The following is a 27,623-nucleotide window of genomic DNA, read 5'->3' as shown; positions in this document are numbered from 1 at the left end:
CGCCCCCTCCAATTAGTGCAGCCCCGCCCACAGCCCTTCTTCGCCCCTATCAGCCCCGCCCACTGGCGCCAGCCCCGCCCACCCGGCGTCCCCCCAGCTCGTCCTTTCCCTTCCAGCCTCCCACTGTGCGGGACGAGCTCCCCGGGCCCAACCCTCATGAAGCCCCCGCCCACGGCCCGCCTTCCGGACGGCGCGAGGGGGCGGGGCGGGGCGGGGCGGGGCCGGCTTCACCCGGAATGAAAACAAACGGCGGCCTCTGCGGCATCCGGGCACTCGGCAGCTCGCAGCTGGCGCGGCGGTGGCGCAGGTGAGGCGGCTGTGGAGGGAACCGACGCGGGCCTGGGCCTGGCTGCGCGGCCGGGCGGCCGTCGGCGCGGTGGGGGCGGCCGGGTGGAGGCGGCGGTGCAGGCTCGGGCGGGAGCGGGGGCCGGGAGGTGGCCGAGGGCCCGAGGGACGGGCGGACACCGGCCGTCAGCCTGAGCCCCGCCGTCCGATTGCCCGGGCTGACTGCGTGGACAGCCAGCGGGTCGCTGTGGCTGAGGGCGCGACCTTCCTGGGTCCGTCCTGTCCCCGCCGCCCTCGGCTTCCCTGCCCTCACTCCTAAACCCGAGACCCCGATCGCGCGTTGTGCCGCTGACAGGGATGTGTGGGGTGTGCGCGAGTCTGTGGGCGATCCGGGTCGACCTGCTGCAGAAGGGAAAGTGAGAATTTCAACGTCAGTTCCTAACGCTTCACCTTCGGTTCTGAGCGCCGGCATTCAGGACTTCAGTGTGAGGATGCGGAACGCCCGGCGACATGCACAAAACTTGCACTTCTCCATTTAAAACGCGCTATTAGGGCTTCTTCCCCTTGACCTAACGCCTGTCATTCTGTTGTCTGTAGCTAGAGTCTCACTCTCTTGAAGACGGTGATGTATGTATTATGTATGTATGTATATGTACACACACACATACACATAAACAGTGCCTCACTATGTAGCTCCGCTTGTCCTGGAATTGTCTATGTAGACCGGGCTGGCCTCCAATTCACGGGAGATACGCCTGCTTTTGCTTCCCTAGTTATGGTGTTACGGGCCTGCAACAGGATGGCCAGCTATGGTGGTTTAATTTTTTTCCTTTTTTAAAATTTAAATATAATTTTAACTTTAATTAGAAACAAGCTTGTTTTACATGTCAAGCCCAGTTCCCTCCTCCTCCCCTGCCCCCCACCGATCCGCTGTCATATCCCCTTCTGCGCCCCAGGGAGGGTGAGGCCTTCCACGGGGGATCTTCAAAGTCTGTCATATCATTTGGAGCAGGGCCTAGACCCTCCCCAGTGTGTCTAGGCTGAGAGAGTATCCCTCTATGTAGGATGGGCTCCCAAGGTCCATTTGTGCACTAGGGATAAATACGGATCCACTAACAGAGACCCCAGACCTCCAAACTGACATCCTTGTTCAAGGGGTCTGGATCAGTTCTATGCTGGTTTCCCAGCTATCAGCCTGGGGTCCATGAGCTCCCCCTTGTTCAGGTCAGCTGTTTCTGTGGGTTTCTCCAGCCTGGTCTTGACCCCTTTGCTCATCACTCCTCCCTCTCTGCAACTGGATTCCAGAGTTCAGCTCAGTGTTTAGCTGTGGGTGTCTGCTTCTACTGGATGAAGGCTCTAGGATGGCATATAAGGTAGTCATCAATCTCATTATTGGAGAGGGGCTTTTAAGGTAGCCTCTCAACTATTGCTTAGATTGTTTTTGCTTTTTGTTTTTTTTTTAAGATTTTATTTATTATGTATACAGTCTTCTGCCTTCATGCCAGCAGAGGGCACAAGATCTTGTTCAAGGTGGTTGTAAGCCACCATGTGGTTGCGGGGGAATTGAACTCAGGACCTCTGGAAGAACAGTCTAGTGCTCTTAACCTCTGAGCCATCTCTCCAACCCTATTGCTTAGATTGTTAGTTGGGGTCAACCTTGTAGATCTTTGGACATTTCCCTAGTGCCAGATTTCTCTTTAAGCCTATAATGGCTCCCTCTATTATGGTTTCTCTTTTCTTGCTCTCTATTCTTCCCCTAACTCCCTCTCCCCTTCCCCCATGCTCCCAATTAGCTGAGGAGATCTTGTCCCTTTTCCCTTCTCCAGGGGACTGTGTATGTCTCTCTCAGGGTCCTCCTTGTTTCCTAGCTTCTCTGGCAGTGTGGATTCTAGGCTGGTAATCCTTTACTCTATGTCTAAATCCGAATATGAGTGAGTACATACCATGTTTGTCTTTTTGTGAGTGTGTGAGGGGGTGGGTTTTTTTTTTTGTTTTTGTTTTTGTTTTGTTTTGGTTTTGGTTTTTGGAGACAGTGTTTCTCTGTATTGCTTTGGAGCCTGTCCTGGAACTCTCTAGACCAGGCTGGCTTCAAACTTACAGAGATCAGCCTGCCTCTGCCTCTGCTTCCTGAGTGCTGGGATTAAAGGGGTGTGCCACCCAAGCCTGGCTCTGATTTAATTTTTTAAACATTAAACTAGGCTTAGTAGCTCACGCCTTTAATCCCAGCACAGTTGAATCTCTGAGTTCAAGGCCATCCTAGTCTACATAGTGAGTTCCAGGACAGCCATAACTAAGTAGTGATACCCTGTGTGCTGGTTGGTTTTGTGTCAACTTGACATAAGCTAGAGTCTTCAAGAGAGAAAGGAGCCTCAATTGAGGAAATGCCTTCATGAGATCCAGCAGTAATGCATTTTCACTATTAATGATAAATGGGAGAGGGTCCAGTCCATTGTGGGTGGTACCAATTCCTGAGCTGGTGATCCTGGGTTCTATATGAAAGCAGGTTGAGCAAACCATGGGAAGCAAACCAGTATTAACACCCCTCCATGGCCTCTGCATCAGCTCCTGCCTCCAGGTTCTAGCCCTGTTTGAGTTCCTGTCCTGACTTCCTTCAATAATGAACAGCAATATGGAAGTGTAACCTAAATAAGCGCTTTTCTTCCCAACTTACTTTGTGGCCATGTTGTTTCATCAAAGTAATAGAAACCCTAACTAAGACACTGTGTCTCAGAAAAAAATTTTATGTTATACAGACCTGGCAGCAGTATTGGAACATAGATGAGGGTTGTGATAACCTTGTCTCCTTTTGTCAGACAGTGGACTGGTTACAGTCTGGAAAGCTGTTTTCAACCTTTTAAATAGCTGGGTGCCGGTAAATTATCTCTGCCACCCTCCTTATGAGGTTCAGTGATTTTTTTTGGGGGGGGGTGAGACAGGGTTTCTCTGGCTTTGGAGGCTGTCCTGGAACTAGCTCTTGTAGATCAGGCTGGTTTTGAACTCACAGAGATCCGCCAGTCTCTGCCTTCTGAGTGTTGGAATGCAGTGATCTTTTTCTCAGAATTTTTGTAGATTTCAGTTCTGTGTCTGGTGAGTTAAGTGGCTGTGTTTGCAAAGCAGATGCTTCTAAGTGCTGATGTGTCTTGCTGTGAGGATCGGTTTGTGAGTGACTAAAACATACACAGCACACTCACTATTCTTTCCATTCACCGCCCTGACAACCTGTTTCTTTTAGACAGATCTGAGCATTCTTTTAAAAGGAATAATGCTATATCACCTCCTGGACGATGTTCAGGAGGCTGTAGAATATTAGCCCTCCATAGGGGAAAAAATAAACATTTAAGTGATATCCATCCATCCATTTTCCACTCTGAAATTCATGTTCATTTATAAGGGGTGAGTACTTCTCCTTTGTTTGACTTGGCAAACCTTGAAACACTCACTACACTTCCCAGTTGCCGCTAGCTCTCAGCAGCCTCACCCACCCCTTGGAATAGCTGTGCTGGTGTGGGATACCACCATAACTCCCTCCTCTGTAGAAAAGAGAAGGTGCATGCTGAGGACAGGCAGCAAGAGATTGTGAGACAAAGTTCGGATGTGGGCAGATGTCCCATGCCAGTCCTGGCACTGGCTCATGATGTGGTTTTACAAACCTAGGGCCTGGGCTTTCCCAGTTGTAAAATGATCTGGCCACTGTTAGATTGAATAATAGAGTGGATGTGCTATTGTGTGCTCAGAAGTGCCAGTGAAAACGAAAACAGTAAACCTTATGAGCCAGGTGTGGTGGCTCATGCCTGTCATCCAAGCACTGTCAAGCTAAGGCTTTGAGCTTCAGGGCAGCCTGGGCTACAGAGTAAGACCTTGTCTCAAAACAAAAATAAAACAACAAGTGAAATAGTGGTAGTGTTGTAAGTTTTTAAATTTTATTTAGTTTTTGAGAGGCTGGCCCAGAACTCACATTGCCTCCACCTCCCAAAAACTTAAAGGTGTGCATCACCACGCTTAGCTAACTCTTTAATTTCCAAAGTTCAACTATATAGACATTTATTATTGATAGTTCATAGTTCAAACTAGCTTTTCTTTCTTTGTGCTTAATTGCCAGAGAGCTTCGTCTTTGGTTTAGAGTTAAAGCAGTCAAAGTGTGAGAGAATTTACAAGCTATATATTGTGTTGCTTAAAATAATATCTTTTTGCCGGGTGTTGGTGGTGCACACCTTTAATCCCAGCACTCGGGAGGCAGAGGCAGGTGGATCTCTGTGAGTTCCAGGCCAGGATGGGCTCCAAAGCTACATAGAGAAACCCTGTCTCGAAACCGCCCCCCCCCAAAAAAAAATTCTTTTTTTAATGTGGATGTGTGTTCTGCCTGTATGTATGTCTGTATTCCAGAAAAGGCTCTTGGCTCCTCTGAAACTAAAGTTACAAATGGTTGTAAGCTGCCTTGTGGGTTCTGGGAAGAGCAGCCAATACTCTAACCCTTGAGCTGTCTGGCCAGCCCCTTAACTTGTCTTTCTGAGAATAACAGGGTAAGAAATGGCCAGTAGGGCACAGACCTAGCATGGGTAATATCCTGGTTTGTTCCCTCCTTGCACAGAAAACAGGAGCGTAAACTACTCCTTGCTACATATTAGCAAGTTTGAAATAGACATTTTAAGCTAAGTATGGTAACATATGCCTTTAGTCCCAGCACTAGGGAGCCGATGGCTGCTGGAAACCCTTACTGGGGGTGGGGTTGGGGGAACCAAAAGAACAACAAAAGAAACATTTTATATCGACTTACATGTAATTAGATACAGTAGTTTAGGTTAAACTGACAGGCACAGAGGGGAACTCCACTTACTTTGCAGAACACCTCCGTAGATTAGGTAATATGTAAAGCATTTTAAACTGTGATGTGATTTATTGATTTACAGTTTTACTTTCAAGGATGGCACAGAAGAAATATCTTCAAGCAAAATTGACCCAGTTTCTAAGGGAAGATAGAATTCAACTTTGGAAACCTCCATATACTGATGAAAATAAAGAAGTTGGTTTGGCCTTAAAGGTATTTTTCTTTTAATATGTAATGTAAATCTTTTGCAATGTCATAACTCCCTTAGTAAATACTAGTCTGGAGTCCCCAGAAATTATCAGGCACAGCTGTGAAAATTTTTAGAAGCACTAAAACCTTTAGTAAAGAACAAATTTAATTTTTAATTTTTAAAAATTTAATTTAATTTTTTTCAGCACTAAAGGTAGAACCCAGGGCTTCACACATGCTAGGCAAGCTCTTTACCACCAAGCCACACCCCCAGTCCTATTATTGGCATTTCATTCTCTTTCTTTTGGTTTTCGAGACAGGGTTTCTCTGTGGCTTTGGAGGCTGTCCTGGAACTAGCTCTCTTGAACTCAGAGATCCGCCTGCCTCTGCCTCCCCAGTGCTGGGATTAAAGGCGTGAGCCACCAACGCCTGGCTGAGATCCTATCTCAAAGAATATATTTTTAAAAATATAGTAAATATCATTGATATTGGTATATTCTTCCCATCTTCTCCTAATGACTATTTAAAATGTATTATGAGTAGGAGTTTGTCACACACACACCACAAAACCAAGGGACTGGAGAGATGGCTCAGTGGTTAAGAACACTAGCTGGTCTTCCAAAAGCACTGAGTTCAATTCCCAGCAACCACATGATGGCTCACAACCATCTTTTCTGGCCTGCAGGGATACATGCAGGCAGAACACTGTATACATAATAAATAAATAAATCTTTAAAAAACAAAGCAGTGGGCGTGGTGGCTCATGCCTTTAATCCCAGCACTGGGAAGGCAGAGGCAGGTGGATCTCTGAGTACGAGGCCAGCCTGGTCTATAAGAGCTAGTTCCAGGACAGCCTCTAAAGCCACAAAGAAACCCTGTCTCGAAAAACCTAAATAAATAAATAAACAAATATTTTTTTAAAAAATAAGCAAAACGAAAAAACCTAACCAAATAAAAAAGGTTATTTAATCTGTCTTGATCTCATACAGTTTGAAAAATTAGAATTTTTTGCTTTAAATTTTTTCCCATCCAATGACAATGAATAGTTCACTGTTTTAAAAAGATTTTTATATTTATTTCATGTGTGAGTATTTTTAGTGCATGTATGCACCACATGTGTGATTGGTGCCCTTGGAAGTCAGAAAGAGGGAAGACATTGGATCCCCTGGCACTGGAGTTACAGATGGTGGTGAGCTACCCTATGGGTGTGAGGAGCTGAACCCAGGTCTCCTGCAAGCTACAAATGCTCTGAATCCCTGAGCCGTCTCTCCAGCCTCCACAACTTAAAAAAGTAGTTGTGTGTGTGTTTGTGCATGTACACACAAGTTAGAAGTCAATTTGGAACTTGATTCTCTCCCATCATGTAGGGCCCAGAAACTGAACTCAAGGCAACAGGCGTGGCTGCAGGTGCCTTTACTTGTTGAGCCATCTCAGTGGCCCTGGTTCACTGCTCCTTAAAGTACTTTCTAATATATTAAGGCCATAAGGGTCTCAGCCCTCCTTTCTGTCCCCCGGAATAATCCCAGTTACTCTCATTTTGCTACGGAAATGTTTACTATTTGTAAGTGCTTTAATTTCTCCCTGAATCCTCCCTGGGAGCTGAGATTGAATTTCAGTATGAGGGGGCCTCCGCTTGTCAGTTACGTTGCTTTGGGGAGTTTTTTCTTTCCGTATTTTTGCACTGGAGCTCTGGGGAGCTGCAGCCTGGTCTCTCCTCCCAGGACCTTGTTAAGAAGTACTCTGACCGCCTCGAGTGCTGTGAAGATGAAGTGGAGAACGCAATAGAAGAGATCCGCTGCAAAGCAGTTGAGCGCGGCACAGGGAATGAGCACTACCGAGCAACCGGGATTGCCACAATCGAGGTGTTCCTGCCTCCCAGACTCAGGAGGGTGAGTAACGCCCGCTGCACATGTCCTGCTGTAATTGAGTTGTTGGTTTGTTCGGTTTGGCTTTTTGAGACAGGGTCTCTCTGTGTGGTCCTGCTGTCCTGGAACTTCATATACAGACCCGATGACTTTGAATTCCCAGGGCCTACTCTGTCTGTGCTTCCCACGTGCTAGGGCTAGAGCATGTGCCACAGTGCCCAGTGAGCGCTTGTTTCTGTAAATCTGCCAGAGAGTGCTTAAGGAACTGCAGGTGTTGAATGGTGATGATACATTTAAGGTAGCTTGTTCTTTAAAACATCAGTCACAGAAGTGGGGGGCATGGTAGTGCCGTTGTAATCTCACCAGGGAGACTGAGGCAGGGTTATCCTCAGCTACACAGTGAGCTCAAGGCCAGTCCATGGGCCAGTGAGATGGCTTAGCAGGTAAAGGCTTTTGTCATCAAGCCTAATGACTGGGATGTGTTCCTCAGAACCCAAACGGTAGAAGGAGAACTGACTCCTACAAGTTGTCTTATGATCACAAGTGCTCCATGGTGTGATAGTGCTAAATTAATAAATGTAACTTCAAAAAATTAAAAAAAAAACCATGTACAGAGCTGTGTGTTTGTACCTTTTCTAGTTTAATGATTACAGATACTGAGAAGTAGGGCTGGAGAGATGGCTCAGAGGTTAAGAACACTGGCTGTTCTTCCAGAGGACCTAGGTTCAGTTCTCAGCCCTCACAGTACAGCTCACAGCCATCTTTAACTCCAGTCCCGGGGTGGTCCAATGCCCTCTTCTAGCTTCCTTGGGCATCACACACACATGATACACAGACATACATGGAGGGAAACACCTGTACAAGTAAAATAAACGTGACGGGAAATAAATTTTAAGAAGTCAAAGTAGACAGCAGGTTTTAGAGTCCTATGTTGCAGGACACTCCCTGAAGAAGTCCTATTCTGATGGATGGACCGTAGTCAGCTAAGTGCTGAACAGGACTAGCCCCTTGTCACAGGGCCTCATCCTCAGGTAGTACGTGTCAGCATGTTTTCCTGGCAAGCACTTTACAGCCTTCTCAGAACCAAACAATGTTGACCATTTTCAAAATTTGTATGTGGGCAGGTGAGATGGTTCAGCAGTTAAAATGCTTGCCAGAAAGCCTGTTGATGTCATTGGGATTCCCCGGCATCCACATTAAAGGCAGGAGAGAACTGCGACCACAGCCCTGTCCTCTGATCTTCACAGGCGTGCCATGGCACACCCACATGTCCTCTCTGCCCCAACACGCGCGCGCACGCGCGCACACACACACACTTTTTTTCAAAGGCAGGAAAAAACAACGCATGTTACAAAACAGTAAAAGTGCCTGCCATGCAAGCATGAGGACTTAAGTTCAGATCCCTAGAATCCATGTAAAAAGCCAGGTGTGTAAGGGTTCCTGTAACTCAACCCCTGAGTGTTATAGGCTTACAGGGATGTGGATGGATCCCTGAAGCTCACTGGCCAGTGAATCAATGAGAGACTCTATTTGGGAGGGGAAAAAAAAAAAGAACTCTGAGTTCAAGGCTAGTCTGGTCTACAATTTAAGTTCCGGAGAGTCAGGGCTACACAGAGAAACCATATCTCAAAGAAACCAAAAAAAAAAAAAAAAAAAAAAAAAGAAAGAAAGAAAGAAAGAAAGAAAAGAAAAGGGAAGGGAAGGGTAGATAGTAATCAGGGCACCTGTCACCAGTCTCTGGATCTCACACACATCACACATGTGCACTCCCAATAACACATGAAACGCAAGAATAAACTGACTGGTGAGCATTCACAGTAGCACCACTCATGATGGCTGAGAGGGAGAAGCCTAACTGCCATCAGTGGATGTGTGGATAAACAGATACACCCACGCCACAGAAGACAGCTGGTGGCACAGATACACAACACAACACTAATAGTCTGCAATATGAGCCACCTCAGAAACGTGCAGAAAAGGCCTGACGCTCTGTGGTCTCCTTCAGTGAAGAGTCCAAAATAGACAACTTTGTAGACAACTTTTCTATTTTGTCCAAAATAGAAAAGAAATGGTTGCAAGGCTGGGAAGAAGAGGGATGGGGTGTAGGGCATGGTACCTGGTGATAGGTGGTGAGTGGGGAATGTTCAGAAATTCTATTAAACATTTCATTGTCTTAGGATTTTTTTAAAAGATTTTATTTATTTATTATGTATACAATATTCTTCTTCCATGTATATCTGCACACCAGAAGAGGGCACCAGATCTCATAACGGATGGTTGTGAGCCACCATGTGGTTGCTGGGAATTGAACTCAGGACCTCTGGAAGAGCAGTCAGTGCTCTTAACTTCTCTCCAGCCCTGTCTTAAGATTTTATTTGTATTTTTAATTATATATAAGTATGTGTCTCTGGGTTTGTGCATGTAAACAAAAGTGCCCCCAGAGGCCAAGAGTAAATTAAATTAGATCCTCAGGGTGGATTATAGTCAGGTGTGAGCTGCTCGAGTGGATGTTGGGAAGTGAGCTCAGGTCCTCTAAAAGAAGTATATGCTCTTACCACTGAGCCATCCCTCCAGTGTCATGCACTTTGATGATGATGGCTGGCCATGTGACAAGTCCCACTGAGCACTCAAGGGGTACTCAGGTCACTCTGTCAGTCTGTGCTGGACTGTGTTTATGCTTCTCTGTACAGGCAGTGGTTTGTCCTTAAGTAGAACCCGAGTTTACATCCTGTCACAGTACCCTACAACCTTACATGCAGGGTAGCAGTCCAAAGAAGTGTCACACTCAAGTACATTTAGTTTTGTCTTTTTTCAACAGGACAAGAAAAGTTTATTGGAGACCCGCTTACATGTCACTGGTAGAGACCTGAGGTCTAAGTGAGTATCTGAGCTATGTTTCCCAACAGGTTTGCCCCTCTTACCCTGGTTCATTGAATGCTCTCAAGCTGTCCTGTAAGCGAGGGAGCCAGCCTGTTTTCCTCTTACAGCTGAAGAAATGAAACCTGGAGGGTGGGACAAGAAAGAGGTCATTCTGGGTTCACACACTGCTAGGTAAGAGGCAACACGGCTGCCTGAGTGAGACCTGCTCATGGCTGCCTGAGTGAGACCTGCTCATGGCTGCCTGAGTGAGACCTGCTCATGGGAGCTTCTTGGATGCAGTGCAGCTTTTAGAGGGGTTCAGCTTGGGGCCCACAGAGGAGGTGCCCAACTTGTACCTGAGTGAGTAACTGAGGAATAGAAGCAGGAGCCATCTTTTCACTGAACAGAGCATGTTTTATAATTCCATTCTTTTTTAGCACTAATTGTTTGCTGTGACCTTCATTCAGCAAAGGCCAGTCAACCCAAGTGTTCTGTTGGAGAATGAGGAAGCATCACTCATTCAATGCCCACAAGTAGGCAGTGGTATGGGACAGTTGCAGGGTTCTCAGAGGATGCTGGGAGAGTGTGACTCAGATGGACATCCTCAGCTCAGATACAAGTTTAGAAAGAGCTTGGCTCACTCAGCTCCCAGCAGCTGCCACTGCACCAGCTTTATTGTAGTCGTGTTTACAGGTCAATAGGTGAATAGCCTGGGTGTTTCTAAGTAAAAACCTATTAAGTGGCCATCATGATCCAAGTCTTCATAGTAGGTAACAAATAACAGATTTGCTTCCTGCAGCTTATACTGTGTTTATTTTATAGAATAGCCGAAACTTTTGGATTTCAAGAAAATTACATCAAGATCGTAATAAATAAGAAACAACTTCAACTAGGTATGTCATAGCAAAGAATGCATCTGATGTATAAGTAGTGACTTTCCATTTTTTTGTATTTTTTTCTTGCTTTTCCTCTATTGAAAACTTCCTGGCCATGTTGCATTTATTATCCAAAGTCAATTAATGTTAAAAGTTTACCATAATGAAGATGTAAAGCAGAAAAGGACATTACAATAAATATTCACAGGCCTGCTCTGGGTAGTGGGGAAGAAAGACATTGATTTCAGCCACAAGAATATTCCAGAATGGAAGTCTGTGCTGAGAGGAGGATCTGGGTTACTCAGTTCTCTCTATGACCCTGAGAGAGACGGGTGGACAGGCCAGGTTGGAACACTCTGCGGACAGCCAAGGAAACTGAGTGTAGGGTAGAGGCCTTTCTGAATGTAGAGAGCAAATGGGCCATGGGAGTCTTCCGGCAGTGAGTCTCTGCCGGGGAAGACAGTTTCACCTTCCAAGGGACAGCTGACTTTGTGAGGAGACGATTTTGATTATAATTAGTTGGGGGTGGGGGCTGCACGCCTATCAGTGGCTGCCAAATGCAAGACAGTCCCCATCACCTCACAAAAGCCCCACGTCACAGGTATCTGCCCCAGATGGTGAGTGCTGCTGAGAAGCCTGCGACAATGAGCTTTGTTCAGTATGGAGTTTGTCCTCAGAGAGATGGGGGTCACTGATACTGCAGAGTGCACACAGGGACATTGTGGCTTACAGACCACTGGCTGCAATCTGCAGGAGGCATGAGTGGAAGCCGAGATACATTATCTCTTTAGCAGCTCAGGTGGTTCATGAGGGCTCATGGATCTCCAGGGGAAGTCCCTAGAACCCTAAGTTTCATCTTTCTTTCTTTCTTTCTTTCTTTCTTTCTTTCTTTCTTTCTTTCTTTCTTTCTTTCTTTCTCTCTCCCTTCCTTCCTTCCTTCCTTCCTTCCTTCCTTCCTTCCTTCCTTCCTTCTTCCTTTCTTCCCTTCTTTCTTTCTTCCTTTTTCTTTCACTTTTCAAGACAGGATTTCCCTGTGTAGCCCTGAACTCAGAAATCCACCCACCTCTGCCTCCTGAGTGCTGGGGTAATCGCCTATGCCACCACCGCCCGCCTGATGGCCCAGTTTCTATTGTAGCACCATGTGGCAGCTCACAATCAATAGCTCAGTTCCACAACATCCAATGGCACGTTGGTATCCCTGCACTCATGCAGGCAAAATACTCATTTACACCAAGTAAAATAAGTCTAAAAAATTGAAAAGAATAATGTGAAGAAGCTGTTAAGGAAGACACTGGATGACCTGTGACCTTCACACCCATCCCCCACAAAAATCTAGTCAGGTGGGCTGGGTGGCCCACACCTTTAATCCCAGCACTCTGGAGGTAGAGGCGGGCAGATCTCTGATTTCAAGGCCAGCCTGGTCTGCAGAGTGACTGCCAGGGCAGCCAGCACTACACAAACCCTGTCTTGAAAAAAAAAAAAACCAACAAAATCTAGTCAGGTGACTTTTCCTCTTGCCACCTCCTTTGTCCAGGTGGATCTTGCTTTTTGTATTTGAATGGTAGAATGGTTGTCATTTCTGAAAAAGAAACACAAGAAGAGGAACACTGCGCAAGTGTGCAAAGGAGGAAGTGCAGGAAGGCTGGAGCCCTCATAAACCACCAGCTGTTTGTAGGGGACTCTGGAAGGAAACCCAAGCTGATTCTCAGCTTTCAGGGATAAAGGAAGCTGTCGGTGTCCATCTTTGCGGACTTACCTTCTCTTTTGCTATGTTTATTTTTTAAGCTTTTTAAAGGATTACTTATTTATGTATATGAGTGCTCTGTCCTCCTGTAGGGCTGCTGGACAGACAAGGGCATCAGGTCCCATTACTGATGGTTCTGAGCCTTGTGGGTTCTGGGAATTGAATTCAGGACCTCTGGAAGAGCAACCAGTGCTTTTAACCACTGAGCCACCTCTCTGCCCTCAACATCATTTTTACTAGGTTTTTCTGTAGTGTTTGGCTAACCTATTCACTGGACTAGCTATTTCCCCTTGTTGTGTTTCATGGTTTCTGTTCTTGTCTTTATTTCTACTCATTACACGAGGAAATGCATCCTAGGGAAGCAGCAGCTGAGTCAGGTCCATGGGGTGGAAGGCAGGCACCTGTGGCCTGAGTCAGGTCCATGGGGTGGAAGGCAGGCACCTGTGGCCTGAGTCAGGTCCATGGGGTGGAAGGCAGGAACCTGTGGCCTCTGCTTTTCACCATCACAAGAGCTGGCCTCACTGTTGATACTGCACTGTGGCTTCTTGAGTTAGTTATTTCTCAACTAGAGACTGGCAAAGTTTGTATATTGGCTACACTTTTGTTTTCCTTTTATGCTGCCTGGCATAGTACTTGTTACTTCAGTAGGGTGAAGAGAAAGAAAATAAGAAAAGAGTAAATGTGGCCTACTGGTCTCCAAGTGTGAATGCAGGTTTTAGAATTCCATTTTCCAGGCTGGTGAAGTGTTTCCGTGGGTAAACAACACTGGCTACAGAGCCTGATACCCGAGTTTGGTCCTCGGATCCCAAATGATAGAAGCAGAAAAGTGGCTCCTGCAAGTTGTATACACACACACACACACACACTCACACTCTCACACACACTCACGCTCACACACACACACACACACACACTCACACTCTCACACACACTCACACACACACTCACACACACACACACACTCACACACACACACACTCACACACACTCACACACACACACACTCACACTCACACACACTCACACACACACTCACACACACACACACTCACACACTCACACACACACACACACACTCACACACTCACACACACACACACACTCACTCTCACACACACACTCACACACACACTCACACACACACACTCACACACACACACTCTCACACACACACACACACTCACACTCTCACACACACACACACACTCACACTCTCACACACACTCACGCTCACACACACACACAGTCACACACACTCACACACACTCACACACACACTCACACACACACACTCACACACACACTCACACTCACATACACACACTCAAAATAAATTAATAAATAAAAAAGGACTCCATTTACTGTAGGAAATGGACTGTTGCCCAGGAAGTGTGTGTGACAGGCAATTATGCTGTTCCCAGGGAAAACCCTTGAAGAACAAGGAGTGACTCACAACGTAAAGGCGATGGTGCTAGAGTTGAAGCAGTCTGAAGAGGATGTGAGGAAAAGCTCCCAGGTGGAGGAAGAGGAGCAGAATGAGGCTGAGCTGAAGGAGAAACGCATTCAGAGGACCAAAAGGGGGTTGGAGATCCTGGCAGAGAGAGGTGCATAGAATTCTGGCTTGTCCCCTCCCTCAGACACATCAAGTCAGCTCACAGAGCGTACCTGCTTCTCGTGGAGTGCTCCACAGTATGGCATCTCAAGTGTTGTCACGGTCACTGCTGTTCAACCATGAGTTAATGAGACTCCTATGGCTTTGTTGCAGCGGAGATGGTGGATCCGGAAACGATGCCTTACTTAGACATTGCAAACCAGACGGGCAGGTCCATCAGAATTCCCCCTGCCGAAAGGAAAGTAAGTACAGGTGTGGGAGGCTTGCTGGGTTGTCAGAACAGATCAGACAGATGTAGTCAGTCCCAGAAAATTCTTAGAATGAAGAGTTCTGACTAGGGATCAAGGTAATTTGAGGTTTTTTGGTTTTGTTTGTATCTTTTTGGTATTTAAATGACAATTTGGGGGTAGGCTTCACTATTTGAATTAATCTGAATTAAGAGCTGGGTGGTCAACTGGGGAGGCTGGAAGCCAAACCCTCATTTAGTACACAGCCTAAGCTATCCTAACCTTTTGAAAATGGATATGCGGGGCCTGATTGGTGGCTCAGCAGTGAAGAGCACTGGCTACTCTTCCAGAGGTCCTGAGTTCAATTCCCAGCAACCACATGGTGGCTCACAACCATCTGTAATGAGATCAGGCAGAACACTGTATCCATAATAAGAAAGTGAATTTGGAGGGCCCAGATGGCTTAGCAGGTGAAGGTGCTTGCTGTCAGGTATAAGCTCCATCTCAAGAGCCTGCATGGAAAGAAGACTCCTGAAAGCTGTCCTGTGACCTCCACTCACATGCTGTGGCACAAATGTGTATGTGAGCGTGAGCACGCTCTCACAAATACAAATAAATGTAAAACTGTTATCTTGGAAATGCTGGCATTGTCAAATATTTCAGAAGTGTGATGGTACTGCCTGTGAAGGTGGAGGATGGGAGAGACCCCAAATCAAAAACAAAACCACAGCCAAAAATGAGTGTGTGATAGGGTATATCACACACTGTTTGGACTGTCTTGCTACTTAGCTCAGGCTGGCCTCCACCTGACAGTCTCCTCCTTCAGGTTCTCACAGGTTGGTCCATGCTGCCATACCTGTACACTCCTTAGAAAGGCTGTAATAGTTACTAGATGTTCATCCTGTCTAGTCTTGTGGAAAACTAGAATTAGATCTAGACCAGCAGATGGGTAAAAACAACTACAACAAAAAATACCCTGGAGGAGTTGATGCTACTCTGTGACGTCAGCCACATTGACTTGAGAGTCTAGCTTCAGGGCTTCAGTGAGAGAAAGCTCTAATTATAACAGTTAATTGTTTTTTGCCTTGTTTTCATTAGAGCTAATATGATTTTTAATTTGTTTTATGAATGCTTTTCTAATTTTGTTTGAAAGCTGTTTTTAAGATCCCACATTCTTTCCTAGGCCCTTATGCTAGCTATGGGATACCATGAGAAGGGCAGAGCTTTTCTGAAGAGAAAAGAGTACGGCATAGCCTTGCCATGCCTTCTGGATGCTGACAGGTATTTCTGGTAGGTACTTTTGTATTCAGCAGGCACTAGTGTAAGGGGGAAGCCCAGTCTATAACTCCAGACTGATTTTCACCCCACAGCAGTTGCTAGGAATGAGGAGTTAAGGCACACACCAGTTTGTGGGTGTCTCCTCCTTTGTATTTCTAACCGACCCCTCCCCTCCACCCATTCATTTTGACCCTAGTATACAGGCTCTGCACCCCCCCCCAGTATGCTGCCACCAGAGCTGTTCACCACACTGCTCCTCTCTTCTTCCAAGTGGTGTCGGTGCAATGGTGATGAACTGCACTGCACTGCACACTGCAGACTGGCGCTCTTGCTCTTCTGTGGTCTCATGAGCTGTCATTTATGCTGAGGTGCAGTGTTCTCAGGAAGAAAGCCAAATGCCTGGCTCCTTTTGTGTTATTTTGTAGTTTTCAGATTTTGTTGGTTCCTCAAAGGTGACCAAACTGAGGTTTGCTTTTTTTTTTTTTTTTTTTTTTTTAAGCTTTATTATGTATACAGTGCATGCATACACACCAGAAGAGGGCACCAGATCTCATCATAGATGGTTGTGAGCCACCATGTGGTTGCTGGGAATTGATCTCAGGACCTCTGGAGGAGCAGCCAGTGCTCTCAACCTCTGAGCCATCTCTCCAGCGCCCCCCCCCCTTTTTTAAAAAAAAATAAATTCATTGGTATTAACTGGTGAAGCCAGGAGTGAATTCCTCCTATCTCAGTACTTGAGAGGTTGAGGCATAAGTTATAGGCCAGTTTGGGCTACCCTGCAAGCCCTTGTCTTCAGGGGATGGACCCACGCACTCGCACACTCACACACACACACACACACTTTTTTAACATGGGCTTTAACACATCTGATCTGATGTGCTTTATACATCTGTTTAGATTCTTCATCTTTGGCTGGCCCTGGTGTCCTTTTGCTCTGCTACTGATAATCTCTGCAGTTTCCCAGGGTTCCCAGTTCCTATTTGTGAAAATGGTGCTTAGAGAATGTTATCTGGGTATGTTGGATGCTTGAGATAGATAAAGTTGATTTTGGGAAATGGTCAAGAGAAAACAGCCTCAGTGTGGACTTTCTGTTTGGTGAATTTCCATGACATTTATGTGTGTCAATTTTGTGATAATTTTCCTGCTGCAAAGGTCAGTGCTGTTGCATCTTAAATGTATAACCCTCAGGATAACTTATACAAAGAAGGGATTTTTGTATGTTTCAGATGTTTAAGGAGATGAGGCAAGGCTGGGAAGAATGAGAAGGTGGTCGGGGCTTCAGGGTCTTGCCTTATCTGTCTCTGCTGCTTCATCTGCTTCTTCTCTTTTGATGCAAATGCTGGAGACTGTAAACTGAGTCCCTAAAATTGAGAAAAGTTTTCACTTCTGTGTATAGTTGTTCCTACCTTGTTAGTAGAAAAGATTTCAAATATGTGTGGAGGGAAAGACTGCTGTGGGGAACTTATATAGGCACATAGTTTGGCTTCAGTGGGTATCAAGAAGTGGTTGGTATTGATTCTTCTTTGTGAGCCTTTTCAACCTTTTCTCCCTGGACAAATTGCTTAAATGACTTTCAGATCTCAGATCCCTCATTAAAAACAATCAAGTCATCAGTTCATGATATACCAACGTATCGTTAAGTAGCAGGTGTAATAAATACTATTAGTGCCTTTAAAATATATATAGTCATGTTTCCTTTATGGGCATGAGTGCACAAGGTGATCAACATATAAAGAGCAAAGTTGACTGGCTCACGGTGTTAGAGGTTTAGCCTGTAACCAGTGGCCCATTGCTTTTCCATGTCCCTCTGTCTCTACTGCTTTATGGTGCAAGTGTGTGGCTGAGGAACTGAACTGTTCATCTCAGAGAAAGACCGACCTCTCACAGTTCCCTTCAAGGACACCTCACAATGACATAAAACCTTCTACCAGGTGCCACCTATAAAGGTTTCATCAGTTCTAGGGCTTATGCCCAAGCTGTTATACATGGCGCCTGGGGAAGTCCAGTTGCTTCTTTCCTCTGGGGAGCTGTTCCTTCTAGTCAACCTATCTGTGTCCTTGTGTGATTTCTCTTCATGAAGGAAGCCAGCTGTGGCAGGAGCATTCCATCTTCTTCTTGACTTTTTATTCATCTTATGTACAGTGGCTAGTATGCCAAGTATAGTTTCTTCTTTTTTTTTTCTTTATTTTTTTGTGCATGCATGCATGCATGTGTGGTGCTGGGAATCAGCCAGGGTTTTGTGCATGCTGAGAAGATGCTTTACCACTGAGTTTTACCATAATCTTCTTTTCCTACTTGAAACTAAATGTGAGAGCTTTGCTTTCAGCCAGGATGGAGCAGCAGGACAGGATTTATTCTGTCATGTGAAGAACCTAAAAAGCCTGGCAAAATGAAGAAATCAGCAGCCCCTATGCATTGAGTATTAATACAACTTAAAGTACAAATAAATAGTTCATGGCAGTGGCCTGGTGTTTTCTAGACTGCTTTCCCCAACAAGAAAGTCCCTGGGCATGACTGTTGTCATAGCTGTCATCAGCTGAGGCATTTTCAGGAAGTTGGGGGTTGGGGTGTCTTTAAAGTCATGTGTCAACCTTCCTGCATGTTAGACTCTCCCAGGGAAGTTTTAGTGATAGGACTCCAGCTTCTGGGTTGGAGAACCTTGTGACTGTTGCCCTAATTGTATCCTCAGCATCAGTATCCCCAAAGAAAAAGACTCCTGTGTCTTGGTAATTGTAATTCACAGCCAGGATAGGAAGTCACTATGTCCCTGGGCCAGATGCCACAATGCTGCTATTGAGAACCCTAATTTCTCTTTATATATTCAAAGGATTCATATAGGTACATAAAGGTACCATTGGTTAATTCTAGAAATGGAGCAAGAGCTGAAAAGCTTTCTGGGGACCCCAAAAGGGCCGAAGGGCTTTTCATTGATGGGTTCCTTCTCTTGCAGTGAGTGCAAGGAGCTTCTGGACACTGTGGACAACTACGCGGTTCTCCAGCTGGATATCGTGTGGTGCTACTTCCGCCTGGAACAACTGGAATGCCTCGATGATGCAGAGAAGAAGCTGAACTTGGCCCAGAAATGCTTTAAAAACTGTTATGGAGAGAATCACCAGAGACTGGTCCACATAAAAGTATGTAACTGTGATTGGTTTTTTGAACCCACTTATGGGCACAGATGTGGAAATTGCTACCAGAGGTGATTCATCTGGGCAGCAGTGTAAAATACCTATTTGTAAACCAAGACTTTAGCAGGTATTAAGTGTTTCATGAGTCTGGCTGTTGTTTATTTTATTATTTTGGTTTGAGACAGTCTTATGTAGCCCAGGCTGTCCCAGAACTCCTAGTCTTCTTGCTTCAGCTCCCAGAGTGCTGGGATTACAGGGATGAGCCACTTGTGCAGCCTAGGCTTGCTGCTTCTGTGGTGGCTCTTACAGTCAGCTTACTAATTACAGAGCCCTACTGTCATTCACTGACCAGGAGAGAACCAATGACTTATTCATGGCTTGTAATGGTGGAGACAGGTGTTCTGACTGGTTCCTTCCATGTGGACGAGGCACTGGTTGGGAATGTTCCCAATGGCAGTCATGATGCCCTGGACATTCTAGTGCTGCCACTTGGCTCCTTGTGGAGAGGTGGACCATTATAGCCATGAGAGTACTGCCCTTCAGGTGGAAGTAACACAGCTTATTCTTTTTCTCCCGATAACTTCAGGGAAATTGTGGGAAAGAGAAGGTACTGTTTTTAAGACTCTACTTGCTTCAGGGGATTCGAAACTATCACAGTGGAAATGGAGAGGAAGCTCGGGAGTATCTCAACAAGGTAAGAAAGGCTGCTGGGGCTGCCCTTATCTGCGCCACTGGGCCTCATGCTCAGGCTGACCTCCTCCATCCTCTCCTCATGGACAGCATGAACACTTGTGTCTGTGTGGCTTCAGGCAAGGTGCTGCACTAAGGACACTTCAAAATGACAGTGGATTTAATTGGGTACAGTTTCTGCCCTGCTATCTACTATCTTGAGGTGAGAGGGCTAGGGAGTCAGAGCAGACTCTTACATGAAGAAGAGACTGTGTGCAGTTGACACGGAGACCACCCAACCATCTCAGCTACAAGGGAGAGTGATAAGTGCTATGTGCAGCTCAGATTCATGGATTTCCTTTCCTCTTTGTTATGAGAGAGGGTCTTGCTCTCAGTCCAGATGGCCTTTACCTCCTGATTGCTGGGATTACAGGCATGCACCACCACGGCGAGCTAAATTCAAGAACCATATTACAGTCGCTCTGGCACTTCTACAACACTCAGCCTGCCTCCTGAGAGTATATTGAGGATTGGTTATGCAGGCAGAGCTAGAGTTGTCTGTTTTCATTCCTGGTAGTAGATAGGTTAGACAAGCTCACTTCGTCAGAGTCTCACACACAGTAACTCACATTGGTAGCCTGATTTCAGGGTTTCAGTCTTGCTTAGCTTTGATGTCACTACTGTTGCATGAGTCTTCTGTGGCTTCCTGTTTGTAGGCGCGCCAGCTCTTTAAAGAGCTGTACATCGATCCATCAAAAGTTCACAACTTGCTGCAGTTGGGGTTCACCGCCCAGGAAGCCCGGCTTGGCCTGCGGGCTTGTGATGGGAACGTGGACCATGCAGCCACACATATTTCCAACCGCAGAGAGGTAAGTTTTCACTTCAGCACCCATGAGACTTGGACCCTTTGAAAAGGTTAAGAAACAAAAACAGTGCAACTTCTTTTCTGAACTGGCTAGGAAAAGACCAGAGAGAGAGAGAGTGCCAGAAGCCAAGGGTAATCTTGAACTGCTGGCAAGCAAGCATCTACCAACAGGCTGCATCCCCGCTAGGTTGTCTTAATCACATCAGTTTTGAAGCAGGGCAGCTTCTTGTCACAGTGGCAGGTGAACCCAGCAGTCTTCCCTCAGGATCCTGTGTGATACCATATTGTATTTCTGGAAGTTATTCAAAGGTGACTATACACAGCCTGTGAGGCCACTGTGATAGTTTAGGATTGCCTTCTTGCCTGGGAACATGTCAGATCATGGAAACAAGGTCTTAGAAGCTGCAGTCATCTATAACAAGCTCCCAAAACAAAGCTTTAGAATTCTAGAGTTGGAAGGGAGGGGCCTTGTCATACCCAGTTAGTTGTACAGCAGAGGGCCTGAGGTCCAGAGAGAACTGGTGATAGCTGTCAGTCTTCTCTCAAAGCTAGCAGAGTCTCCTAGGGCTTCCCAGCCAGACACTCTTGTTGTGTGGATCCTGTTTCCCAGGGTGACCCTGAAGCACAGCAGCCCATGGGCCACAGAAGACAGCAGTCACTGTGGGAGTGAACCCATGGTTTGGTTAGTTGTGTAATGACCTGTCAGCAGGGCTGTTCAAATGGCTCCTTGCACAGTAGTCAGCCCTCAGCTGTTGTTTTAGTCATGGTCCATGGGACAGGTCAGGCGAAGCTGGCGCTGTACACTGTCTAGTTCAGTACAGCCTTCCCACCTTCCTACTGCTCCACCACCAACAGCTCAGTGGAAAGCCCCTGTTTTCAAGTGAGTTCTCTGAAAATACGGTGTAATGTTTTGTAGTTCATAAGTCATTCTCAAGTGGGACATGATTCAGTTGTACACACGGCTCTAGTGATCCACTGGCAAAGGTGGTTCTCATTTACAGTGAGGTGTCTGTGGTTCAGAGACTGCCTTTGAAAGGACAGTGAGATGACTCAGCATCAGTGTAAGCTTGCTGTCAAGCCCGATGATCTAAGTTTTATTCTCTGGGCCCATGTGCTAGGAGAGAACTGACTTCTCTAGGTTGTTCACACATGCACAACACACAGACACTAAACTAAGATTTAATAAAAAATATTGCAGAATTGTTGGGTTACATAAAACACTGGGCCCTAGCACCACAAATATAAATGAGCGTGTATACATATATGCACTTCTGAATTAAGTTGTGATCTTCAGAGAAAAAGCCCTGGAGAGAGTGATTATGATAGAATATTATTTTAAGGTGTGTGACTTGTTTATACTGCATTTGTTTACCTCTGTGAAGCTGTGTAACTGTGTCTATCTAAAACACCTGTTGTTCCTAATAAGTTTCTGAATGACCAATATCGAGGCAGGAGCAAGGACAGGCAGGGCTGGCAGGCAGAGAGAATAAATAGGAGAGAGGAAAGAGCAACCTGAGAAGCAGGGGAGGAGGACATCAGGGGTTGGCCGGCCAGCCAGCCACAGAGTAAGAAGAAAAGTAAGATACAGAAACAAGAACGATAAAAAAGTTCAGAGAAAAAAAGGTAAACAGGATAATTTAAGATAAGCAAAGCTGGCTAGAAACAAGCCAAGCTAAGGCCAGACATTCCTAACTAAGAATAAGCCTCCATGTGTGAATTATTTGGGAGCTGGGTGGTAGGCCCCTAAAGAAGCCAAAAAGGTCAAAAAACCCAAAGGTGGTGCACGCCTTTAGTCCCAGCACTCAGAAGGGCAGAAGCAGGCAGATCTCTCTGAGTTCAAGGTCTACGAGAGCTAGTTCCAGGACAGCCTCCAAAGCCACAGAGAAACCCTGTCTTGAACAAACAAAAAAACAAAAAAAGCCAAAGGAGTAAAACCTTGCATTACAAGTGATACGTTAGGTGAGTTGGTGGTCACTCGTGTTGCCAAGGACCTGGTTTTTGTCTCTGTCCCTCCCCTCTGTGTCCTCTGATCACACCCTGAATCCCTACCAGTCCTTGTGCTTCTTGCTGATGAGCCAGCTGCCCTTGAATGCCTCACTGAGGCTGCTGTGGGCTGAGACCTTTCAGATCCCATCTGGGAGCTAGTGAGGCAGGCGATGTTGGGAAGACATGCTTGGTGTGCCACAGAAGATGCACTCCTGTGGGAGCTTAAAGTGTGAGGCGGGAGCTGCTGCCTTAATTCCTACAGCTCTGAGTTTGTCACAGAACTAAATAGAATAAGCCTTTCTTTGTACTGATGTTAGGGATAGAACCAGAGTGTAATGCTAGGCAACCACTCTACCCTAAGTGATGTTCCCAGTCCCTTGATATGAATGCCCAGGTAGGTGACCTTCCACCGGGCAGAAAGCTCTTCCGCCATGACATTGGACCTCCAACACCTCAGCACCTAAGAACCTGGGTGCTGGCTTCATGAGATGCTGGGCTGATTTTGTGTTTGCACTCCTGACCTCAGAGCTCAACCCTAACCCTGTCCCTGGGCCTCTTGCCACTTCTCGGCAGGGATAGGTAGAGGTCCCTTGTCTGGTAGTTCACTAGCTCTGAAACCTTGAGATACCCTGCAGAACCCCAGATTCCTGCTCCACCTCCATCCCTAACTCAGAGGGACTTGTTTTCCTAAAGGAATTGGCTCAAATAAAGAAGGAGGAGAAGGAGAAGAGGAAACGCCGCCTGGAAAGTATCAACACTTTGAGAGGAATGGGCTACTCCACACATGCGGCCAAACAGGCCCTTCACCAGGCCAGAGGCAACGTGGACGACGCCCTGACGGTAATGAATGCTTCCAGACTTCCCTGAGCAGCTGGCTGCACCCCGCTGGCCTGCCTCTAGGCTGCCTCTACTTCCACAGTCTTCTTGAGCACTTTCCTTCTAAGTCTGTGTGGATGAGGCTGTGAGTGCAGTCAGCTCTGCTGTCCTCCAGCAGAACCCTAGGCACCTGGCCTGGAGTTTCATTTGACTAGAGTCTAACTCTGTGCTGTCTAACTCGAAGGGATTGGTCACATTTCAGTGTAAATTTTTGAGTGAACTGATTTTATGTCTGGGTTTTTTGTTTTTTGTTTTGGATTTTTGAGACAGGGTTTCTCTGTGTAGTTCTGGCTGTCCTGGTACTCACTCTGTAGACCAGGCTCTCTCGGAACTTAAAGAGATCCACCTGCCTCTGCCTCCCGAGTGCTGGGATTAAAGGCGTGCGCCACCACTACCTGGCTAAACTTTGTTTTTATATCTGTTTTTATTTTTTGTGCTACCTCTTGGCAAAAGGGCTTTTTAGAGAAATCCCCAAAGTAACAGAGAAGTAGTACCCTGTCCTGTCTTGGTCAAGAGGTACAGTAAGCTCTGTGCTACAGCTCAGACACAGTCCTTGGGTGCTGCTCTTAGGTGCTGCCCTCAGGTGCTACAGGTCTGTGATACAGAGGTGGATGACAGGGGCAGGACAGGAGCTGGTTCTGGGGCTCTGCCCTTTGGGGAGAGGGACAGTTTGTTGGCCTGGAGCTCTTGGACTGGGACTGTAGAGCTAATGATGGGTCTGGGCAGACAGGCAGGGAGGTCACTGTGTGATACAGGCAACAGCACCCATCTTTTTCCCTATCCTCTGCTTCGGAAAGCCCCACTTTTTCTTTCTTTCTGTGTGTCTGTGTGTGTGTGTGTGTGTGTGTGTGTGTGTGTGTGTGTGTTGTGTGTATGTGTGTGTGTCTATTTTTTTGAGACAGGGTCTCACTGTGCAACCCTAGTTTCCTGGAACTTGCTATGTAGACCAGGCTGGCATCAAAACTCAGAGATCTGCCTGCCTCTGCCTCTGAGTGCTGGGGTTAAAGATATGCACCACCATACCCAGTTCACATATATTTGAAATGTGAATGTAATTTGAATATGGAGCTTGGGGTTTTGTATTAGACAAATATGAAAAGCATCAGAAAGTCTAGCTATCTGAAGAAACCAGTGGAATTCAACAGTTTAAGTAGGTCATGCAGTTGGGGAGATGTCAGTTACACAGTACTTACCTTACACACATGAGGCCTGAGTTTGCTCCCCAGAGCCCAAGTGAAAATGCCAGGTGTGGTGGGCACATGCTAGTACTGGGAAGGTAGAAACAGGATCCCTGGACTCACTGGCCAGCCAAAAGCCCCCTTTCCTGCTTCAAGATACTCTGCACAGCCCGCTGTGACATCCTGCACTCATTTGTCCCCTCAGTAGACAGGAATGGGCTGTGCCTGCATGTGAGAGATGGTGGTCTGCATGGCTGGTAGTTAGGGTGAATAAAGGATGTCCTTGTGCTTTCAGATTCTCCTCAGCAACCCCCACATGTGGTGGTTACAAGATTCAGACCCTGAAAACAACAGCCGACAAGCAAGCCCTTCCCAGGAAAGCATCGACCAAGTGAGTGACAGGCGTTGCCTCTTACCGTGGGCAGTGCTGGCTGGGATGAGTAGGATGCTGACAGGATGATATGTGTGCTTCCAGGCTTTAAGCACGGCCTGCCGTCCCTGGGAGGACCTCAGATATATGGAGTGGGGGGGTGTGGGTAGAGGGCTCTGAGAGAGGGGTGCTTCTGTGGAAGGGAAAGGGGCTGGGCATGTGGGGCACACCTTTAGTCCCAGCACCTGGAGGGGAGGCAGTGATCTTTGAGTTCAAGGCCAGCCTGGCCTACAGAGTGAGTTCCAGGCCAGGACTGCATAATGGGATTCTGTCCCCTGGAAGCAGCAAGAAGGGTGGACCCTTCACTCTCATTTGTCAGTTACCCTTCGCCTGTTCCACTGTTCACATCAGTCCTGTTTCTCTGCCTGTGACCTAAGAGGTTGTCACTGTTCCATGAAACCTCATGAGACTTCACCCACACTTTAGCATGTCCCACATATTGTGACTACTTTACTTATGGTACTCAGGTTTTCACGACACTTGCTTTCAGCACCAAGGCAGCAAGGTGACAAGAGCATGGATGTGGGGTCCACATGGCAGTGTGAGCTGGGCCTGTGGTCCCAGTCCTGACCTGTGATCCATCTCTCCTAGCTGGTGTACATGGGTTTTGACACAGTGGTGGCTGAAGCCGCACTAAGGGTGTTTGGAGGCAATGTCCAGTTGGCCGCTCAGACGCTTGCGCACCATGGAGGAAGCCTTCCTCCCGACCTGCAGTTGTCAGGAGAGGACTCCTCCTCCACTCCATCCACATCCCCGTCTGACTCTGCAGGTAGGTCCCAGGTCTGGATGCCTCACTGATGGCTGCATTCTGCCAAGTTTGAGCTAATGGCAGCTGGGCACCTAAGGCAAAGGCTAACCTGAGGAGGTATCCCTCAAGTTCTGCCAGGACAGGGTGGTACCAAAGGCACAGTCAGGGCCGCCTCTCCTCTTGTGGCCTCTTATCTCTGTGGCATTTTCACACAGGGACCTCTAGTGCCTCAACAGATGAAGACATGGAGACAGAGGCCGTGAATGAGATCCTGGAGGACATCCCGGAGCACGAGGAGGACTACCTGGACTCCACTCTGGAGGATGAGGAAGTCATTATTGCCGAGTACTTGTCCTACGTAGAAAGTATAAGGTCTGCCGCAAAGAACAACTGAACAGAAATAAGTGCTACATTTCTGCCTATAAATTCTGTCGTTGTGAACGGTCGAATGCAGCTCTTCTTTGCGTTCCTCTTGCTTTTCAACGATTTTGCTCCAAGTAGGCTTCTTCCTCAGGTACAGGGACCCGGCATAGTGAAGAGAGGCTTTCTTTGTTGGGAAGAGGACAGTGGAGGACAGGGAATTCCCAGGCTCTGCTGTTTCCCTTCTGCCTCCAGGTCTGCACCCCTGACCCTGCCCTCTCAGTTTTCCATCCAAGTCTGGGAAGCAGGGCGGTCCGCAGAGGGACAGGGAGTCTGTCTCCTGTCCTCCTCAGCCAGCCCTCCCTCCTGTGCACTTTTCCTCCTCCCCTGCTGTTGGAGCTGCCCTCTTCCACCACTGCCTCTGCTGCGCAAGCTTACCTCAGCCCTTGCTAACCCTGCCTCACCCCTTGACTCTTCATTCCAAGTGCTGTGGGCACAATGAGATATATATAGGCCACAATCCCGTACCAAATGGTAGCAGATACCTTGATCTTGAAATGTCAGTGTTTTGTGCTCTTAGATCAGTAAAGTCTGTACTTAAAATTCAAATCAGAGTTGCAAATCAGAGTTTCTATGAATTCTCAATTCCTCATACAAAGTGAAAGTCTTTTATTAAATGGAAGTTTTAAATGCTAACCAAAGCAACTTATTTTTAATCAGCATGTCTAGATTGCTGTCATAGAAAACTCACTAACAGCTAAGAGATCTCTGTGATTGAGATGTTGCTCTCTCAAGTTTCTTGTTGGGCTTTTCTATAGCTGGGTCACAAGACTGTTCCTAAAGGGGCCTGTCAGCCTTTGGTTGCTTCTTCCTGGGTATGGACCCAGATGGGTAGCCTTCTGGCACCTAGGGCATGGCAGCAGCCAGATGTAGTGTGGGTCAGGTGCCACTGTTCCTGAGACATGCTCATTTCACCTGAAGTCCTGACAGCACACTAGCCTGGGCAAGTAGAATAAGTAGAATTGTTTCTTCCTTTTTTTTTTTTAATATACATATTTGTGTGGGTGATGTGGAAAACATGCCATAGCACAAGTGTGGGTGTTGAGAAGACAAATGTGTGGTAGGTAATTGGTTCTCTTTCTACCATGTGGGTACCAGGGACTCAACTCAGGCTGTCAGGCTCGGTGGCAAGCCCCACACCCTGAGTCACCTTGTTAGCCCCTGCTATTCTGTGGAAGTGGATGGTGCTGATGGAAATAAATGTGGAGAATGCAATTGAATGTCTTTGGCCTAGCTGCAGTGAGTTGCTTCCCAGTTGTTCATTTTCATTCCATTCTGTGTGTTGGGATTGAGTGGAGTGTTACCCTCAAAAGCACCCCAGAGGCTGCTGCAGTGTGGCTCTGCAGCAGAGCCCTTGACAGGCCTGTATGGGTTACACTTCCAGCATCAGCAAGGTTCAGTGATGACCAGGAAGGAGCGAGTTTCAGTGAGGGGCTGTGAAGCAGGCCACCAAAGTGTGTGCCTTAACAAGTGCAGGGCGGGGCGGGTTGCCTCGAAACTATTGGCTAACCAGACACTGTCCTGGGCATGGTGCTAGCTGTGTTCTGGATTCCCTACTGTTTAA

At 46.8% G+C, this 27,623-nt stretch overlaps 1 protein-coding gene across 2 annotated transcripts; it reads left to right on the top strand.

The window, feature by feature from the left end:
• Positions 1-153: 153 nt before the first annotated feature.
• On the top strand, positions 154-26,085 carry Nub1 (negative regulator of ubiquitin like proteins 1). 2 transcript variants are annotated; one of them, XM_027428425.2, is made up of 15 exons: positions 154-307; positions 5,206-5,323; positions 7,021-7,188; positions 9,983-10,041; positions 10,846-10,916; positions 14,064-14,246; positions 14,408-14,496; positions 15,665-15,771; positions 18,710-18,893; positions 19,474-19,581; positions 20,273-20,425; positions 23,101-23,247; positions 24,757-24,852; positions 25,483-25,660; positions 25,855-26,085. In XM_027428425.2, exons 1-15 carry the CDS (start codon positions 237-239, stop codon positions 26,031-26,033), a joined length of 1,911 nt encoding a protein of 636 aa, XP_027284226.1. In that variant the 5' UTR covers positions 154-236; the 3' UTR covers positions 26,034-26,085. The 2 variants fall into 2 exon arrangements, with proteins under 2 accessions (XP_027284226.1, XP_027284227.1); XM_027428426.2 differs by lacking the exon at positions 14,064-14,246.
• The last annotated feature ends 1,538 nt before the right edge of the window (positions 26,086-27,623 follow it).

Source organism: Cricetulus griseus, chromosome 8 (genome assembly GCF_003668045.3).
Source record: "Cricetulus griseus strain 17A/GY chromosome 8, alternate assembly CriGri-PICRH-1.0, whole genome shotgun sequence".
NCBI classification, from domain to species: Eukaryota; Metazoa; Chordata; class Mammalia; order Rodentia; family Cricetidae; genus Cricetulus; species Cricetulus griseus.
This window is presented reverse-complemented; position numbering and strand designations above follow the sequence as displayed.

Coding starts and splice junctions, on each gene's coding strand:
- Nub1 (XM_027428425.2), top strand. CDS start 237: ATGAAAACAAACGGCGGCCTCTGCGGCATCCGGGCACTCGGCAGCTCG. Junction 20,426..23,100: donor ATATTTCCAACCGCAGAGAG/GTAAGTTTTCAC, acceptor GTTTTCCTAAAG/GAATTGGCTCAAATAAAGAA. Junction 23,248..24,756: donor ACGTGGACGACGCCCTGACG/GTAATGAATGCT, acceptor TTGTGCTTTCAG/ATTCTCCTCAGCAACCCCCA.